Genomic DNA, 18,475 nt, shown 5'->3' with positions numbered 1-18,475 from the left:
TTTGCACGTATAGTAGAATTAGGAGGAACTTAACTGAGGAACAAGGGGGAGAAGAAGGGGGGAAATGCGGGGAAAAGGGAGAGAGGCAAACCATGAGAGACTCTTGAATGCTGACAAAAACTGAGAACTGATGGATGTAGGGGGAAGGGGGGATGGGCATGGAGGAGGGCACTCGTGGGGATGAGCACTGGGTGTTATGTGGAAACTAATTTGATAATGAACTATTTGTAAAAAATAATAATAAAAATAAAATAAAATAAATTATGAATAAAAAAAGAAAACACAAATTGTAACAGCTGTCGGGAAGAAGTGGGTGACTTTGTATGTCCACTTTAAAAATAGAAAAAATGAACTCTAAATCTAACATTATCATGATTTTCTTTTAAAGACAGGGTGGAATGTGATTACTTTCTGGAGGAACAAATCAGTCCATTCTCTGGTGCCTACAACTGCAGAAGAGTCTATCATCAACTGCACTCTACATTAGCCTTCTCAAGGAGCAACTGCTGCCTCTTAACTTATTTAGATATTGTGTTCACTGCTTTACCATCACATATCAGTCTATTATGTAACACTCAGGCTACAGGACAATTAGGTTTCTCTGTAGACTTTACCAACTTAATATGCATCTGGAAAGTCTAAAATGACTTACACTGATCTAATAAAATCTCCCCCAAAGCATTTCTCTGTACCATGGATTTGGTTCTACCAAATATTTAATTCTGTCTTCCAAGGTAGAAGAGTGATATCAAGAGAGGCAGTCAAGAAAAAAGAACATGGACTCTGGACAATCCACCCGGGTTCCAATCCTGACTCTACCGCATGTAGTTTGTGTGATCTCTGCAAAGTTAATCTCCCTCTCTCCATGATCCTGTCTTTTTATCTGAAGAATAACAATTCACAGAGGTTTATTTAAAAACTAAATGAGGTAGGGGCACCTGGCTGGCTCAGGCAGTGGAGCATGCGACTCTTGACCTCAGGGTAGGAAGTTCAAGCCCCATGTTAGGTATAGAGATTACTTTAAAAATAAAATCTTATGATAATGATAACTTGGGGCGCCGGTGGCTCAGTTGGTTAAGCGTCTGAGTTTTGATTTAGACCCAGGTCATGATCTCAAGGTTTGTGGATTTGAGCACTGCATTGGGCTCAACATTGAGAGTGTAGAGCCTGCTTGGAATTCTCTCTCTCTGTCTCTCTCTCTCTGCCCCTCCCCAACTCACGCTCACTCTCTCTCAAAATAAATAAACTTTAATAATAATAATAATTAATAATAATAAAATGAGATAGCACTTAGAAAGTGCTTAGCACAGTGCCTGGGATAAGAGTATATGCTCAATATATATTAATTATTATTATTTATCATAATTTCTTTCACTTTAGCCAGTGTATCTGTTTGCCAACCCAAACTAACACTAATCATTTTCAAAGTATCATAACCAGAATGAAAGGGAAATAGCACATTCCTAATTATGTCATTATTGATCAACACCTATATTTCACACTGAAAATACAAATAAATACACAGAATTGTAATTCTGTGACAATTTGTACAATTTAGCAAGCACAGTTAACAGTAATTTCCGCTAAATTAAAGATTCACCTTGATGAAATAATGAAATTAGTACTATTAAACTGTTTAATACTATTTCCTAGACTGACATAAAGGAGTTTCTATAAATGCTTTGCTGAGAATACTTACAGATCAAAAATATCTTTGGGGCACCTGGGTGGGTCAGTTGGTTAAGCATCTGACTTCGGCTCAGGTCATGATCTCACAGTTCACAAGTTCAAGCCCTGCATGGGGCTCCGTGCTGACAGCTCAGAGCCTGGAGCCTGCTTTGGATTTTAAGTCTCTCTCTCTTTCTGCCTCCCCACCTTTCCTTCTGTGACTACGACCCCTTGAATGAGTCCTTATCTTCCTGTCTCCTTCCACCTTAGGGCACCAACACCAAAGAATACCTATAACCAACTTTGGTCCATGGTTAGAAATTAGTATATTTTCCTAATTGTTTCATAAATGTGATAGGTAGAGTTCTTAAGATGGCTCTTCAGATTCCTGGCTTCTGGTGTTTGCACACCTTCTCCCAGTTATTCAAGCAAACACTAATATAGGTACCACTGTGAAGGGGTTTTGCAGATTAATATTAAGGTCTCAAGTCAGCTGATCTCAAACAAAGGAGCCTATCCAGGTGGGCCTGTCCTAATCACACATATCCTTCAATCTGGGTTCAGAGCTCAGTGACAAGAGAAGTCAGAAATATTTGAAGTATGACAGGGAATGGATGCAAGAGATTCTCCACAGCTGGCTTTGAAGATGGAGGAGGCCATGTGGCAAGGAATGAGACCAGCTCAGTCAACACTTTGATTTCAGCTTTGTGCTACCCTGAGCAGAAAACCAAACCAGTCACATCATACCAGGACTTCTGACCTACAACGAGATACCAGTACGTAGCCATCAGAATGGCTAAAATTAAAGAAGGATGATGCCAAGTATTGCTGAGGGCATAGAACTGGAACTCATTCTTTTCTTTACAGGCAAGAATGCCCAACAGTGCAACTACTTTGGGAAATGCTGTTTAACAATTTCTGAGGTAAATGTGTATCTACCTTATGATCCAGCAATTCCACTACTATCCATTTACCTAAGAGAAATGAAAACATATATCTGCACAGAGTTGTATAGGAATGTTCAGAGCAGCTTATCCATAAATGCCAATTAACTGTAAACTCAAATGTCCGTCAGTTGTGGTATGTTTCCACAGTGTAACAGATACACTGATACAGGTAATATGAATGAATGAACAACTCTCTAAAACAGTTTCACAGAGAAACCTAAACAAACACTAAATAATATGTTCCATATGATTCCATTTATATTCTGTTCAAAAAGCAAAGTCAATCTATGGTGAGAGATGTCAGAACACTGGTTACCTCTGGCAGGGAGGGTAGAGAGTATTGACTGGAGAGGGTCACCAAAGAATTTTCAGGGGCTCTGGAAATTCTCTTCATCTGGCCACACAGATATATACATATATAAAAAGCCACTGATCCGTACTCTTTAAGATTTGTGCATTTTACTGCATGTAAGTTCTATCTCAATAAAGTATTTAAAAAGGGTAGGGAGGAGCACTACCTATTAACAGCTGTAAAATGCAACAGGCACTTAACATCTCTAGAAAGTCGCTCTTGGTTCTTGGTGAATGATGCTACACTATGTGCTGTAGAGGACAAAGGAACACACTCTATCTTTGCCCTCTTATTGCTTTAAATAAAATGCAGAAGCTAAGAAAAATACTAATCTAACCAAACCACTCCTCTGCAGAAAATCCTTTGCTGGAATTGTGGAGCCTAGACTGCCCAGATGCCGTTAAGTCTGTGCCAGACACTGCTCAAGGCTTTCCCACCACGACCTCATTGAATCCTTTTAACAACTCCATGGGGTAAGACCAAACCCACTTTGGGACGACGAAACTGAGAGTCAACAAAGTACTTTTCTGAGGATGAAGGAAGCCATTCTTGGTATAACTACATGTAGAACATTATGTCGCTCTGCACCTCACAGACATTCAGCAAACGTCCAAAGAAAGGACGAAGGTAAGCCACGTTGACGGAAAGAGAAAAGTCCTGAACCTCAACCTAAATGCGACCTCGACGAACGAAGGATCATTCTAAGTCGGTATTAACAACCCCAACTCTCCTGCTCTCAAGGACAACGCAACGCAGGTGATGCTTGAACCAAATCCCGCTTGTCCACACTACGGCAAAAATGTTTCATTTGCACTGCAAATGAGATCCGCGTCCACCGGAGGCAGGACCGCAAGGCACGGCCCTCTTCGACTCGAGGTCAGCAGCCCGGCGCACGCGCCCTCGCCTCGCCCCGCCCCGCCCGGCCCTGCGCACGCGCCCTCGCTCCGCCCCGCCCCGCCCGGCCCTGCGCACGCGCTCTCGCTCCGCCCCGCCCGGCCCTGCGTACGCGCCCTCGCTCCGCCCCGCCCGGCCCTGCGCACGCGCAGGCTAGGGGAGCGACAGCAATACCTGCGGAAAGCTGGAGCCGGACACTTTTTTCTTCTTACTGGCGCTGTAACCCCCAGCGCTGCTGCCGTTGTGGGAAGGACTAGCTGGCCTCTTCTTGCTGTTCCGGGCTATCCCCGGAGTGGAAGTGGTGGCCACAATTGGAATTTGAGCCGCCATCCTTACCCTGAGTCTTCCTCCTCCCCCACCCCCACCTTCTCTGTGTGAGGCCTTGGAACTTCCGGCTCGCTGTTACTTCCGCCTTCGTGTGTGAAAATCCGGCCTGGACTCCCAGCGCGTTCGCGGATTTCTTTCGGCCAAATCTAAAAGGCGGAGGCCGGAGCAGTCCATTCCATGGGGCCTGGATGGGGTCAGCCAGGCTTCATGCTGCTACTCAGGCGCTCTGAAGCTGGGCACGTGCTTGGAAATCCGCAGGGAGTGAGGAACAGAAGATCTCCATCTTTTCAAACACTGGGTTGTTACGTTAGTAATCGTGTTGCCTTTCTCACGTCAGAAGAGAAGAATAATTAATAATTGATAATAACATTAATGTCTGAGAGTAAAGGTAGGGTTGTTCTGAGTGGACTGAACAGACAGAACAGTGGTGCTGGCATTCCCCTTGGTCTTTGCCTTCTCGTGTGGAAAAAGTTTGTATTCACTGGGTGTCCAATGGACTGGAAGGGTAGAGTGGTTTTTACCCTTTTAGGAGCCCAGATCCCTTTGAGAATGTAAGCCCCTTCCCCACCTCCCCAAATGTATACAGATGTAGACAGAATTTTACGTGCAGATTTCAGGGAATTCGCAGATCTGCTAAAACCCAAGTATGAACTTCAATCTTGGCCCACCCCCTCATTATTTGACATATACTACATGGATTGTAAGGAGTTAAGTTAAACCATGTCTTTTTTGGCTCCTGCTAGAATGGAAATTATATGAGGTAAAGGCTAGTTATCTTTTATTCACCTACCTTTCCCGGGTCATACTGCCTTGCAAGTCGTTGGTACAAATTTTGTTTTTAATGAAGTAATTTCATAAATGAACAAATGCCCTGCAGTAACTAGTTGAAGCGAACAGGAAAGATACATGTATGAATCTGGGTATTTGAAGGAAACAGGCTGCAGAACAAGGTAGATGTAAGAAAGAACAGTGAGGGAAACTAGTTATAATGTTTTCTCCTTTGGAGAAAGGAATGCCCTACCAACATTAAAATGTTCTCTCCATGCCCCAGTTGCTACCCTATCCTCATCTAAACCTAGTCTTCTTTATTTTATTTTTTTTTTTTTTTTGAGAGAGAGAGAGAGACAGCATGAGCAGGGGAGGGTCAGAGAGAGAGGGAGACACAGAATCCCAAGCAGTCTCCAGGCTCCGAACTAGCTGTCAGCACAGAGCCAGATGTGGGGCTCGAACCCACGAACCGTGAGATCATGACCTGAGCTGGAAGTCGGACGCTTAACCGACTGAGCCAACCAGGCGCCCCCTTATTCTTTATCCCAGTGACTGACCCCTCCAACCAGTCACCAAAGCCAGAAACTAGGTGTTGGCCCAAAGGCCCTCTCTCTACTGTCCCACCCCCTCATCTCGCTTCTTTCCTTTATTCCTACCCTGATGACTCCCTACCCCTTCATCTGGGTCCCTGCAACAGCCTTCTGATGGAAGTTTGGGCTTCAATCTTTTCTTAATCCTGCCTGACTCCAAGCCATCCTTTACACTGGCTGCCAGAATGGGCTGCCTGAATCGCAAATCTTTTTTTTTTTTTTTTTAATGTTTATTTGTTTTTGAGAGGGTGAGAGACACAGAGTGAGCAGGGGAGGAGCGCACAGAATCTGAAGCAGGCTCCAGGCTCGGAGCTGTCAGCACAGAGCCCAACGTGGGGCTCAAACCGACAAACTGCAAGATCATGACCGGAGCCGAAGTCAGATGCCTAACTGACTGAGTCACTCAGGTGCCTCTCTGAATCACAAATCTAATTGTGGCATTGATTTCTTGTATTCTTCAAGGCCTTTTTACCTACAGGGGAAAATCCAAAGAATCTTTATCTTGGCATATAACTGGGCTCTGCCCCCCTTGTCTTGCTCAATTCCAAACGCTTAATTCTCTTTGCTCCATCAAGGGACTAACTATTTCCTGAACTGGAGGTTGTACTGACTCATCATAATTTTGCTACCATTATTTCCTCTCCTAGTAATGCTTAGCTCCTTGCCTCAGTTCAGACGCTACTTTCAGCAAAACGCTTTCTGCCATCTAGTGCACCCTCCTTCACCTCTTTTTCCCCTTTCCCCACCCCTGCACACCCCTCTCTCAGGGCTTTGAGCACCAGACACTGGCTCCTTCCTGTAATCCCTTGGTAAATGTTTATTGGGTTCAAATACCAATTCTGTCCTTTTTAAGGAGTCAGACAAGTGGACACACTGGCATCTGTCTTCCTATTGGTGAATTCAGTCCTGATCTTGGCTGAGCTCTTCTTCCTGAAACCCTTCCCTTGGGATCTGGAATGTACCATCCTTATAGTTTCCTCTTTCCTAACCACTTGTTCTCTCTCTTACAGTCATCATCTTCTACCAAATGGTGCCTAGTCCTACTACCAGTTTTCCAAAATACAGGTTATACAGTGCTATTTCACCAGCAGATACATATTTTTAAAGTTTTCCAGGTGGTTGTAATAATGAGCCAGCCCTGCTCGCTCCTGAGACACTCGAGTTCTTGGTGCTTGGTCAAAGTCTCTTTGTCCTCCTCTTTCTGGGCTTATCCCAGCCCTTTCTCCAACTCATCAAGCCTCAGGTACCATCCAAATATAAACCACTTTCAGATTTGTTTCTGCTACATAGATCCTTCTCCAAAGATGCATACCCAGATATAAAATTCCCCACCGAGGTATAAACTCTAAGATGCTTATAGGATCTCACACTCAGTATAGGAAAAACAGAATTTATCATCCTCCTTGATTCTCTAATATGTGTTCCTCCTCCGTCTTTCCTATTGGTAAATGCCACACTATCTACCAGTTGTTCAAACCCAAAACCTGGAAGCCACCTTTGACTCCTTCATCCACCTTCACACCATAACGTTACGCCAGCCATCATCCCTCTCTCTTAGACTCCCACATCACCTTACCTGTCTCCCTGCTTCCACCTTTGATGCCCCCAAACCCAGTCACCATTTGGGGTCCCAGGTGGCCTCTTTGACAATACAGATGTGCATATTTAGATCATACCCTCTACTTGAATCCCTTCAGTGGCTTCTTATATTTTGTACAATGAAGTCCAGTGTCCATAACATGGTTTCAAAGTCCTTAAGAGGCCTGCCCATCCATGTCTCCAGTCTTACCTCTCACCAAGTTCTCCACATTTCCATTCAGTTTTCCTTTCTGTCAGTTAACACTGAGCATCTGGCTCCCTCCTCCCTTGGGCCTTGACACATACTGCTCCTGCTTCTGCTTGGAAGTGGCTTTTCTCCCCTAGCCACCCTCCTCTAGTCTCATTTACTTCCACCCACCCTTTGTATCTTGGCTGAAATGCTACTATATTTTTCAGACTCCTGTATCCCTGTGGTCTGGTTAAAACCTCTCGTCCCATGTTTCTATCAGTCTCGGTCATCTGGGACCTGTTGATTATGTGTTACATGCCAAGCTCTGAGGTTGGGAACAAGGACAGAGATAGGAGAGAGACCTTATATTTGTCTTCTCAGCTGCATATGAACTCAGCTGCCAGAGTCATCAAGGACTGAGCCGCAGAGCACCAACAGATGATAACAGCAAGGAGTGAGTAGAAGGTGGGAGGATGTCTGCTCCAGGGAGCAGGAGCTTTGGGCTGGGGAGAAACCCCTCCCATGTCCAGGTTGGCAGCACTCAGCACTGCGGGGTTGGCACATGTAGGGACTGTGCATCTGCTGTGCGTATAACTTGTGCTCCCACGCCTACTGCTAAAGATAAATTAACACTGATGATCCGCGGCCTGCTGGCTTGCGTGTTGAGGTGGGGCCTTCCCCAAGTCCCCTCCCTAGTTATTCCTGAGAACTTGCAGGGTGTGCCTCACCTCTGCTGCAATATATGCCTTCTGGTGTATTTCCTCTCCAGCCTCCTTGCTGGGACCTGCCGCTCCTGTGTCCCTCACCAGTGCCAGTCTTCCTTCTGCAAAGGCTGCCGGAGCCACCACTGGGGCGCTCGTACCCTCACTGGGGCCTGCAGGGAAGCAGCTTCAGCCACAGTCTTGAGCTCAGTTAACACTTAATGATTAAAAATGCATAATATACTTGTTAAGCTATCCCATATCATTTGATGCACCCATGTCACCATCTCAAAAAATCTCAGGAAACACAGTGGATATCTTGGGATCACACTATTGGACGGAAGACGCACTGCCCATCTTCTCTTGGGAACTTGTGTGAAGGGCTCCAGTTGATCCAGGGACTCCTTGGTGACGTGAAGAAACCTTGAACCTACAGTCAAGACCAACTTCCCCAGTGTGCAGCCACCACGAGAGGCAGTAGAGTGTGCAGTGCATTTTGGAACTGTGGGGATGTGCGGCTTCAGAGAAACCCGCTGCCACAAGACAGTGCTGGAGCCCCTCGGAGGTCACTGTTATCCTCTCTGGAGCATGAGAGGAGCGTGAGAGGAGCATTCGCCTGGGCTGGCTGGGAGGCGAACTTCTCCCTGTTGTTTCATCTATCAGGAACCTTCTCTAATCTCTGTTCCCACTCATTAAGCCAAGTGAGATGTCACGACAAGGAGGCACTCACAGCAACTGGTTTCCTCCATCACAGATCTCACTACGTAGTGCGGTGAAGGCCTGTGGGTTGTAGCACAGTTGGGCAGAGACAGTTTCTTCTGCGTCACTGTTTTCCAAGCATTGCAGACCCGCAGGGATGATCTGCTGAGTGCCTCATTATTTAAACAATCGTTGTGTAGAAGGACAGAGCCAGGACAATGGGGGCTGGGAGGGAGGGAGCTTTGTTCACACAGTCGTTTGCTTATTTTCCCCCTGACAGATGCATGGAGATATTTAAAGCAGGAAAAAAATGAGTGATTGAAAATAAGCCTGACCTTAACCTTTGCAGGGTCCAGGGCAAGAATACACATGAAAGCCTTCATACCATACGTCTTGAGATTTAAATGTACAAATCAAGCTACTAGGCTGTAAGACGAAATACATTCAACCCTTCTATCTTGGCAAACATCCCTTCAAGGCCAGAGTTGAATTTAGTATTCTCAGATTCCTTGGAGTTCTGCCCCAGATACGGTAGCATGGGGAGAGCCTTCAACCTGCCCCCTTTCACCCCTTGCTGCACTGGGCATTGTGAGGCAATGTGTGCACACATGTGGAAACCCAAACACTCAGCTTGATCCATCTTCTCCTCCACCCTCGTGAACAGCTTCCTCCTTCCCATGCCTCCGGCTGAGGGTCTATACATTGGGCCTGGAAAAAAGGCCCATAGGGCCATTGGACAGGAGATTCTGGGGTCCCCAGCCCCCAGAGCATCTCCTACAAGAGGAGTGGCGTGGACCCAGGTGAACACATATCTCTGTCTCCACAGACTCCTTGCAGAGTGTGTGACTCTCATGACTGCAAGTGTGGTCCAAGGGACTCCCCTATTACTGAGGTCCTACTCCTGAGAAGGAAGCAGATAATGAGTGTGAGTGAGGCGAAGAGAGCTCCAGCTTCCCCTGAAGCTGAAGGGAGGAGGGACAGGGAAAGGCCGGTGAGGTAGAAACCCAGTTTGGGATTAAGTAGCAGGAAGTTAATGTGATTTCCATCTCTTAGGCTGGACTTTCTTTCTTAAATTTTTAATTGTCTTATTTATTTCTGAGAGAGAGAGAGACAGCACGAACAGGGGAGGGTCAGAGAGAGAGGGAGACACAGACTCTGAAACAGGCTCCAGGCTCTGAGCTAGCTGTGAGCACAGAGCCCGACGCGGGGCTCGAACCCACGGACCGTGAGATCATGACCTGAGCCGAAGTCGGATGTTCAACCGACTGAGCCACCCAGGCGCCCCTTAGGCTGGACTTTCTCAGTGAAGGGGAGATGTGTCACCTTCCAGATGAAGTGGCAGGGGCAGAGGCTTGGGAAGAGTCAGGAAACTTTGGAAAGGCCAGTGTTCACAGTATCGTCAGTAAGGGCTGAGAAGGAGCCTGTGAGAAACTTCCAGGAAGCGCCAAAGTCCTGCCACTGTGGCCCACATCTACTTGGGCAGGTCGGGTACAGCCCAACTCCACGATGCACTTTTTACGTCACCCCCATGTGAATGGCAACCCCTCGAGTCAGGTTTTGCGCCTCTTGCACAGCCAAACCTGGTGGACTGAGGCTCGAGCCACCTCCTTTCTGAAGTTTGACCTCAGCAGTTAGTATCACTGTGCAAAGTCTGAATGAGGGAAAATAGTTTGAACGACACTTGTAGTGGCTGAAATTACTTCTCAAATCTATGCCTGTTAAGTAAACACTAATTTAACATTACAAATATGGCCCCAAAAGGCTGACAAAGGTTTTCTTAAACAGTGGGGTGCTTGCCTGTAATTCTGAGTCCCAGGATCATGCTCCCAGGCTAGTATTTTCCTCATCCCTGTAACGAACCCTGGTGAACATTCCCCTCTCTGAGCACTGGTCCCTCCCTCCTCTCTTACCAGAGTACCCACCCATTACTTAAAATGAATTATTATTTTACTCTGTGCATACCAGAGAGAAAGAAAATAATTATAATTACTATAATTCTCCCGTCTCTGAGATTCCCTCCCTATTTTGCTCTCCCTAAACCTCAAATTTGCTAATCCCCACACTGTGACAACACCTGCCTTCTTAAATTGTCAGCCTGCTTCCATCTCCGCCCATCTTCCCCCACCCCACCCCCCCCACCGTATCACAGGGCTCCTAACTCTGTGCTATGTTGTTGATTTTTGTTTTTATTCACATGTGACATTCTGTTTCCACCAGCTGTACTTGCACTTTGAGAAAGTACTGGGAAAAGTCAGGTCCGAAACCTCTGAGGACAGTTGCTTGTGGAATAAAGCAGAGATGGTATGGAGGCTCAGAGAGGTTCATTTTCTAAGCTCAGAAAGAAATCCTCATAAGACTCTGAGAAGCAGGGTCTTCCTCCAGGCCACCGTTCACTCCATGTCCTCCGTGTCCTCAGAAGACAGGGCAGGTGAAACAACCAGTCCAGCTCCCAGAGTGTGCCTCAGCCCTGGGGACAGGGTCAGGGCCAGAAGAGGCCATGGCCAGCCAAGCAAGGGAGACCTATTCTGAGCAAAAGGATGGTGTCAGCCACCTTCTTCCCTGGTGGTAGGTACAGTGGAGAGGACCAGAGGGGCTTCTGTGTCCCACAGGCCTTGTCCGGGGAAGCCAGGCTTTCGGATGAGCCTTCTACCTGCCATTGTTTCAAAGAGCAAGAAATGGAACATGTGATTATACTCGCAGTTTTTTAGAAAACCATTCATTCTATAAAGTCTCAAACTACTTAGGATGCACTGTGACTGATCTCTGTCTTTTTTTTTTTAATGTTTTATTTATTTCTAGGAGAGAGAGAGAGAGAGACAGCGTGAGCAGGGGAGGGTCAGGGAGAGAGGGAGTCACAGACTGAAACAGGCTCCAGGCTCTTAGCTGGCAGTCAGCACAGGGCCCGATGCAGGGCTCGAACCCACGAACCGCGAGATCATGACCTAAGCGAAAGTCGGACGCTTAACCGACTAAGCCACCCAGGCGCCCCTCATGGTTGGTGAGTTCTAGCCCTACATCAGGCTCTCTGCTATCAGCAAAAGAGCCTGCTTGGGATTCTCTTTCTCCCTCTCTTTAGGCCTCTTACCCTCCTCTCAAAAATAAGCAAATATTTTAACAAATCTATAAAAGAAGAAGTATGTCTCAAATCATTATGGATACCTGGTAATGAGGCCCTGGTAGGGCCAGCGTGGGCTTCCAGGGACCAAAGACACGTGCTTCAGTGGACTTTGGGAGCTTCAGTTTGACTGATTAAGGACTTCATCTTTAAGTCTTGTAACTTTTTGACCTCAGTTTCCTTATCTGTAAAATAATGATCTGACCTTGTTTATGTAAGTTTTCAGAGATTTTAAAAATATTTTATTAAAGCTTAACACACATACAAGAAACTATAAGAATCATAAGTGTACAGTCAGATGAATTTTTACAAAGTAAACCCATTAATCATCCAGGTCAAAAGATAGAACATGATTGGCACTATAAAAGCCCGTTCTGTGACCAGTGCCAACCCCTTCTACTACCCAAAGGTTACTACTCTCATGGCTTCTAACACCAGAGATCCATCCTGAAGTTTTTGCAAATGCAGCCATGCACGTTGTATTTCTGTTGTGTCTCTCTTCTTTGGAGACATTCGTTTTTGTGTTCTGTAGCAGTGCTGCGTTTTCCATGCGGTCTAGTTTCCTATTGTGAGAATGTGCCACATATATCCACTCTGCGGTTGGACATTCCCGTCGTTCCCAGGGCCTTTTGGCTCTGTTGAATTAGGCTGCCATGAACGTTGTACATATTGGTGCACATATGCACACCCCTCTGTTGAATTGTACCAAGAATGGAACTTCTGGGTCATAGGATATGGTTTCTTAGATTACTGCAAATAGTTTTTGGTAAGTGATTGTACAAGTTTCCTTTCCACCAGCAGCAAATGAGAATTCTAATTATTTCAGATGATCAAGGGATTTTTTAATTGAACTCTGTATAGTATAACTGTATTTGTCAAATGAATGCCCTGGGCAAAGGGAGAGGCAGTGTAGCATGGTAGCAATCACAGTAAGTGAAATCTCAGGTGAAGCATGCAGTCGTTCTGGACCTCGAAGTCCTCATTTCTGAAGCAGTGCCAATTTGAAGAGCACTTTCATCTATAAAAGTCTTGGCTCATTTTATGAAATGCCATTAATTGGGACGGGACCTATACCATTTAAACATGAATATATAATCTTTCATAGGGTTCATACATACACACCCACATTGCTATCTTTTGAGAAGCACTTCATCCACATACTTTCTGGCATCTTCCTATGCCAGGCCCAGGCCCAGCTCTGGATGGATGCTAAACAACAGACTCACACACGTGTGTCAAATGCAGGGATTGCATGAGAGCAAGGGCACTGTATGATGGAGAGAAATTTGCAAGAAGAGTTCTTGCTCCAGAGTGGAGTTATTCCACTCAGGCAGCAAGGCTGAGCTGGCAGAACAGTCAAAATCCAGAAGGAACCAAGGGCAAGGCAGTGCCTGGGTCAGTGCGGGCAAGGCAGCTCCCCGCTCAGTAGCACACACACCTCTCTCCTCCATGGCTGGGCACGTCAGGTGGCTGCGGCCTCCTCTGCCAGCCTCCTGTCTGGAGTGCCCTCCTGCGTCAAAATCTGGGTTGGGGCCGTCCGGTGGATGAAGCCCTTGGAGAATGCAGATCTGGCATTTTCAGCTTTTCTAGAGAGAAGGGGAGTCCCAAACCCTGGAAGGGGTTCAGGTGCGGGCCCACTAGGCCTATGGTTACTAATGATAATAGGAGCTAAGGCAATTGCCAGTTGTTCTTTCTTCCTGGATTTTTAAAATCACAATTAAAGAGTATCAAAACACTCCTTAATTCTTCATTGTTTTTGTAGTTGAACCTCCCAAGATCCACACTTAATCCAACTCCACCCCCAAAGGGCACAACTGTCACATGTTTAGAAGTGACACAGCTTCTCAAAACCATGCAAGGTATGCAGAAGAACTGGGCAAACCAAGTGGTGGTTAGGTGGTTGGAGCGAACCACTGCGCTTCGCCATTGTCTCCAGCGCAAAGTTGAACAGAGGAATGAGAGCAGCCTTCCTCGTCTTATTCCTGGCCGCAGGCGGAGAGTATTCATCTTCAACCATTCAAGGGTGATGTCAGCTGTGGGTTTTTCACAAATGCCATTTAGCACGTTGAGGAAGTTCCCTTCTATTTCTACTTTGCTGAGAGTTGTTAGTCAGGAATAGAGGTTAGATTTTTATCAAATGCTTGTTCTACGTGTACTAAGGCCATCATACAATTTTTCTTTTTAGTCTGTTGGTATGGATAATTGGATCGAGTGGGGTTTTTAAATGTTTATTTATTTAGATAATAAATTATTGAGAGAGAGAGAGAGAATGTGGGGGAGGGGCAGAGAGCGAGGGAGAGAAAATCCCAAGCAGGTTCCGCACTGTCAGGCTTGAACTCACCAACTGTGAGATCATGACCAGAGCCAAAATCAAGAGTGGACAAATAACTTACTGAGCCACCCAGGTTGAGTGGTTTTTAAATGTTAAATCAATGCTGAATTCTTGGGTTAAATTCCATTTGGTATGATGTAATATCTTTTCAGTATATTGTTGGATTCAATTTGCTAAATGTTGTTAAGAATTTTTACATCTATGCTCATGAGCGCTATTAGTCTGTAGTTTCTTTTCTTGTGCCCTTGCCTGGTTTTGGTATTAGGGTGATGCTGACCTCATAGATTGGGTTTGGAATATTCCCTTCACTTCAATTTTCTGGAAGACCTTGTGCATTATTTCTTCCACAAATATTTTGTTGAGTCCACCAGGGAAGAAGCATTCTGTGGCTGTTTGAAGGCTCCATGGCTGTGATTATTTTTTTAATTATGATCCAAGATCTCTCAACAATTGACAATCCCACTTGCTATTATTAGCATCAACATCCTCACCAGCGGGAGATAGTGTCATTATTGTTAAGCATCTCCACTAGCCTCTGGGAAGAATGGCGCTGGCATCTCAATGAGGCTCAGGTGGTACCTCATGGGGCTGAATTTTCAAAGAGCTTCTTTCTCATTTGACCAAATATTTCAGAAACCAGTGGCTTTTGAGAATTAGTACTAACTATTCCAGATGGCTAAATGGTCCCAGACGCTGACCCCTTTGCCCCCTCACTCAGAACCCTCAGCCAGCCCTGTGCTCAGTGTATTTGGTTTGTACTCCTTCCTCTGTGCCCATGGTCCCACTGCCCCCAACCCCCAAATGGCATATTCTCTCTCTTGCACTGTTCACATTCTTTCCATCCTTCCAGGCCCAGCTGGCATCTTTCCCAATCCCTTGAGAACCTGTCAACACCACACAGGCCTTTCTCTGAATTCTTGTCACGCCAACAGCCAGAACTACACAATTAAGCCTTTTGTTAAATCCTGCCTTGTGTTATTTTCTCATCGATTCCTCCATGTTGCTCTCTAACTAGATTATAAACTACTTGTCTTATATTGCCTCAGAACACCTGATATGAGGTGGACTGATTTGAGACTAGACATTGTAGCATATGGCATAAGAATTTCTAATTTCACAATGCCTGCTCATTCAACAACCACTCCCCTAGAAAACAAATACCAGGAACGACATCTTCTCATATCCAATTTTCTTTCATGAATCATTGCCTGTGTTACAGTTCAGATCTGCCTACCTGCTAAACATTATTTGGTTTTCCTGTTGGCAAAATGCAATATGGCAAAACATAGTACCTCCTACAACTGAAGCCTTTTTGCCTAGAGATCATTACACTCTACCATGAAGAGAGCAAGTCCTGTGTTCACACAGTACAAGGCCCGTCTTTCCAGCCCTGACACTGTCATTCTTCCTCTATGCTTGGTCTCACTACCCACTGCTTGGGCCCCCATGACCTTGGCCCAGAAATCCACCAGGGTCCAATTCAGATACATTTGCAAGTGAATACTATCCATTTCCACTCTCAAGCAGAATTAAATGTTTGAGGGCTATTTCTAAAACCATACTTTGGGGCGCCTGGGTGGCTTAGTCGGTTAAGCGTCCGACTTTCGCTTAGGTCATGATCTCACAGTTCGTGGGTTCAAGCCCCATGTCGGGCTCTGTGCTGACTACCAGCTCAGAGCCTGGAGCCTGTTTCAGTCTGTGACTCCCTCTCTCTCTGACCCTCCCCTGCTTGCGCTGTCTCTCTCTCTGTCTCTCTCCTAGAAATAAATAACACATTAAAAAAATTTTTTAAAAATTTAAAATAAAACCATACTTTTATTTGCTTCATCGCATTTTAAAATATTTTTTAAGGTTTATTTATTTTAGAGAGAGAGAGAGACAAGCATGAGTGGCAGAGGGGCAGAGAGAGAAAGGGAGACAGAGAATCTGGAGGAGGCTCCAGGCTCCAAGCTGTCAGCACAGAGCCTGACTCGGGGCTCCAACTTATGAACCATGAGATCATGATCTGAGCCAAAGTCGGACACTTAACCAACTGAGCCACCCAGGCACCCCTTATTTCAAAAAATATTTAGAATTCATTAGTAAAATATATTTTCATTTCAAAAATAGTGAGTTGAGGGGTATCTGGGTGGCTCACTCGGTTAAGTGTCTGACACCTTGATTTCAAACTGTGAGACTGAACTCTCACCAACTGTGAGAGCAAACTCCACACTGGGCTCTGCGCTGAACACACAGAGCCTGCTTGGGATTCTCTCTCTGTCCTTCTTCTGCTCTCTTGCTCTCTCTCTCTCTCTCTCTCTCTCAAATAAATAAATAAATAATTATTAAAAAATTGAGTTGAAAGTCATTTCTATCATTGGAGTGTTCATCAGTATTTCAAAGGGCTGTGAGCATTTGTTGTAATGGCCAAACCCAACCTATCAGCAGTTGTTAAAATAAACACGTTTACTATCCAAACCCACAGTCTCAAAATATCATCTCCCTGTGTCCCAGTTCCCCATTTTTCTGGCCCCTGTTTCTCCATGTAGATAATCTTGATGTCTCTTTGCATCTGCTCGTGGTTCTGCCTTGGCCCAGGTCTCCTGGCTATTTGGTTTCTCTTCTCTTTCCTGTTTTTCCCTGTTACCTTCTCACCCTTTGGTTGTCACCATAACTTGGGCTGGCTCAGCATTAAATCACAGCAAGTCTCGGCCAGCAGATGTCAAAAAGGCGAGCAAGTCTCAGAAACCTAGTCACAGAGCCTGGCCCTGTGAGGCACTGAGGAAGACTCCATGTTTTCATTTCTTGCCCCAGAGAAAGCTGGCTCAACCATGTGCCTTCAAAATTTCCCCTTCTTATCTAATATCTGCAGACCAACCATTAGCCTAAGACTGAGTACTAGTCAGCAGGTGTCTCGAACCCCCCTCATCCTGAGTGTCAGAGGCACATAGCCCGCACAGAGTCCCAGCTACTGCAGGTACCCAGATCATAGGGCAGCTTAACTGACATTATGATGATGTGGATTTTATGTGATTATATTTTTGTTCTATTACATTATTACATCTGGGGATAAAATAACACCTTAGCCTTAGAAGTCCAATGTTGCATTTTTACAACTCTTCAGTTTACCATGCATTTGGGTTTTAATTCTTCTTTAGATGTCATTTCCTTTATATTTTACACACTTCAAGAGAGGTCATTGACTTCTCTATTCCAAAGATACCTATCTAAAATTGGAAAACCTCTCACAAATGACCTTCTAGATCTATCTTCTGCACTTCCTTCTGCTTTCTCCCTGAGGGCTGACCCAGATGGACACACCAAGTTCTCTTTCATCCTCTGGTGCTCAGATGGGCTCAGCTGATGGGGAGCCTCAGCAGGAGATGGGTCAGGAAGAGTGGGATCAGGGCATTTATTCCACTAGCTCCCTCTGGGCCAGGTCACGTTGAGTAAGCTGTGTCTCTCAACCAGAGGATCCAGTTCCTCTCGAGGAAGCCATCGTTACACCTCTTCTCTTCTTCTTCCAGGTTTCCATAACAGCCCTGGGGAGCCATACTCCTCCTGACAGTGATTTTCTGACACCCAACCACACCTCTCTAAACTGTCCCTCCATCAATTTCCAGCTGATAGACTTTGAAAAGTGCATGGAATCCCCATTTAGAACTGATGGCAGACTGGGGCGCCTGGGTGGCTTAGTCGGTTAAGCGTCCGACTTTCGCTTAGGTCATGATCTCGCGGTTCGTGGGTTCGAGCCCCGCGTCGGGCTCTGTGCTGACTGCCAGCTCAGAGCCTGGAGCCTGCTTCAGTCTGTGACTCCCTCTTTCTCTGACCCTCCCCTGCTCACGCTGTCTCTCTCTCTCTCCTAGAAATAAATAAAAATATTAAAAAAAAAAAAAAAAGAACTGATGACAGACTGAAAAAATGCCACACCACTTTTGGGTGTAGGCACCTTGAGCCAATCTCATAACAAAAGAGAGCAACTGGGGCACCGCACCTGGGTGGCTCAGTCAGTTAAGTGTCTGACTCTTGGTTTTGGCTCAGGTCATGATCTCACGTTTTGTTAGTTCGAGCTCCACGCAGGGCTCTGAGCTGAGAGTGTGGAGGCTGCTTGGGATTCTCTCTCCCTCTCTCTCTGTCCCTTCCCCACTGATGCCCTCTATCTCTCACAAAATAAATAAACTTAAAAAAAAAAAAAAAAAAGAGCAACCAGCTCAGAGGAGGCACAGGTGAAAACTCCTTTGATTTTCACTCAAGGCAGTTGTATCTCCAATACATACTCAAAGGAAGTTGTATCTCAAACACATACTCAAATTCCATAATTACCATAACTCAGTG

The 18,475-nt window shown here is 45.6% G+C and overlaps 1 protein-coding gene and 1 long non-coding RNA gene across 2 annotated transcripts in view; one reads left to right on the top strand and one right to left on the bottom strand.

Moving 5' to 3' along the window:
* Positions 1-4,261, bottom strand: part of INO80C (INO80 complex subunit C) — a 25,672-nt gene extending 21,411 nt beyond the window's left edge. Inside the window, exon 1 of the mRNA XM_039238955.1 lies at positions 4,036-4,261. Coding sequence (XP_039094886.1) covers positions 4,036-4,191 — 156 coding nt within the window. The 5' untranslated portion in view covers positions 4,192-4,261. The remainder of the gene's footprint in view (positions 1-4,035) is intronic.
* Positions 3,329-8,745, top strand: LOC120236256. Its single transcript, XR_005529619.1, has 3 exons — positions 3,329-3,843; positions 7,595-7,768; positions 8,084-8,745. It is a non-coding gene; the product is annotated as an uncharacterized LOC120236256 (long non-coding RNA).
* Positions 8,746-18,475: the final 9,730 nt, after the last annotated feature.

The sequence above is a fragment of the Hyaena hyaena genome, unplaced genomic scaffold (assembly GCF_003009895.1).
Source record: "Hyaena hyaena isolate Hyena2069 unplaced genomic scaffold, ASM300989v1 scaffold_150, whole genome shotgun sequence".
Classification (NCBI taxonomy): Eukaryota; Metazoa; Chordata; class Mammalia; order Carnivora; family Hyaenidae; genus Hyaena; species Hyaena hyaena.
The sequence above is the reverse complement of the archived record's forward strand: the minus strand, read 5'-3'. Positions and strand labels throughout refer to the sequence as shown.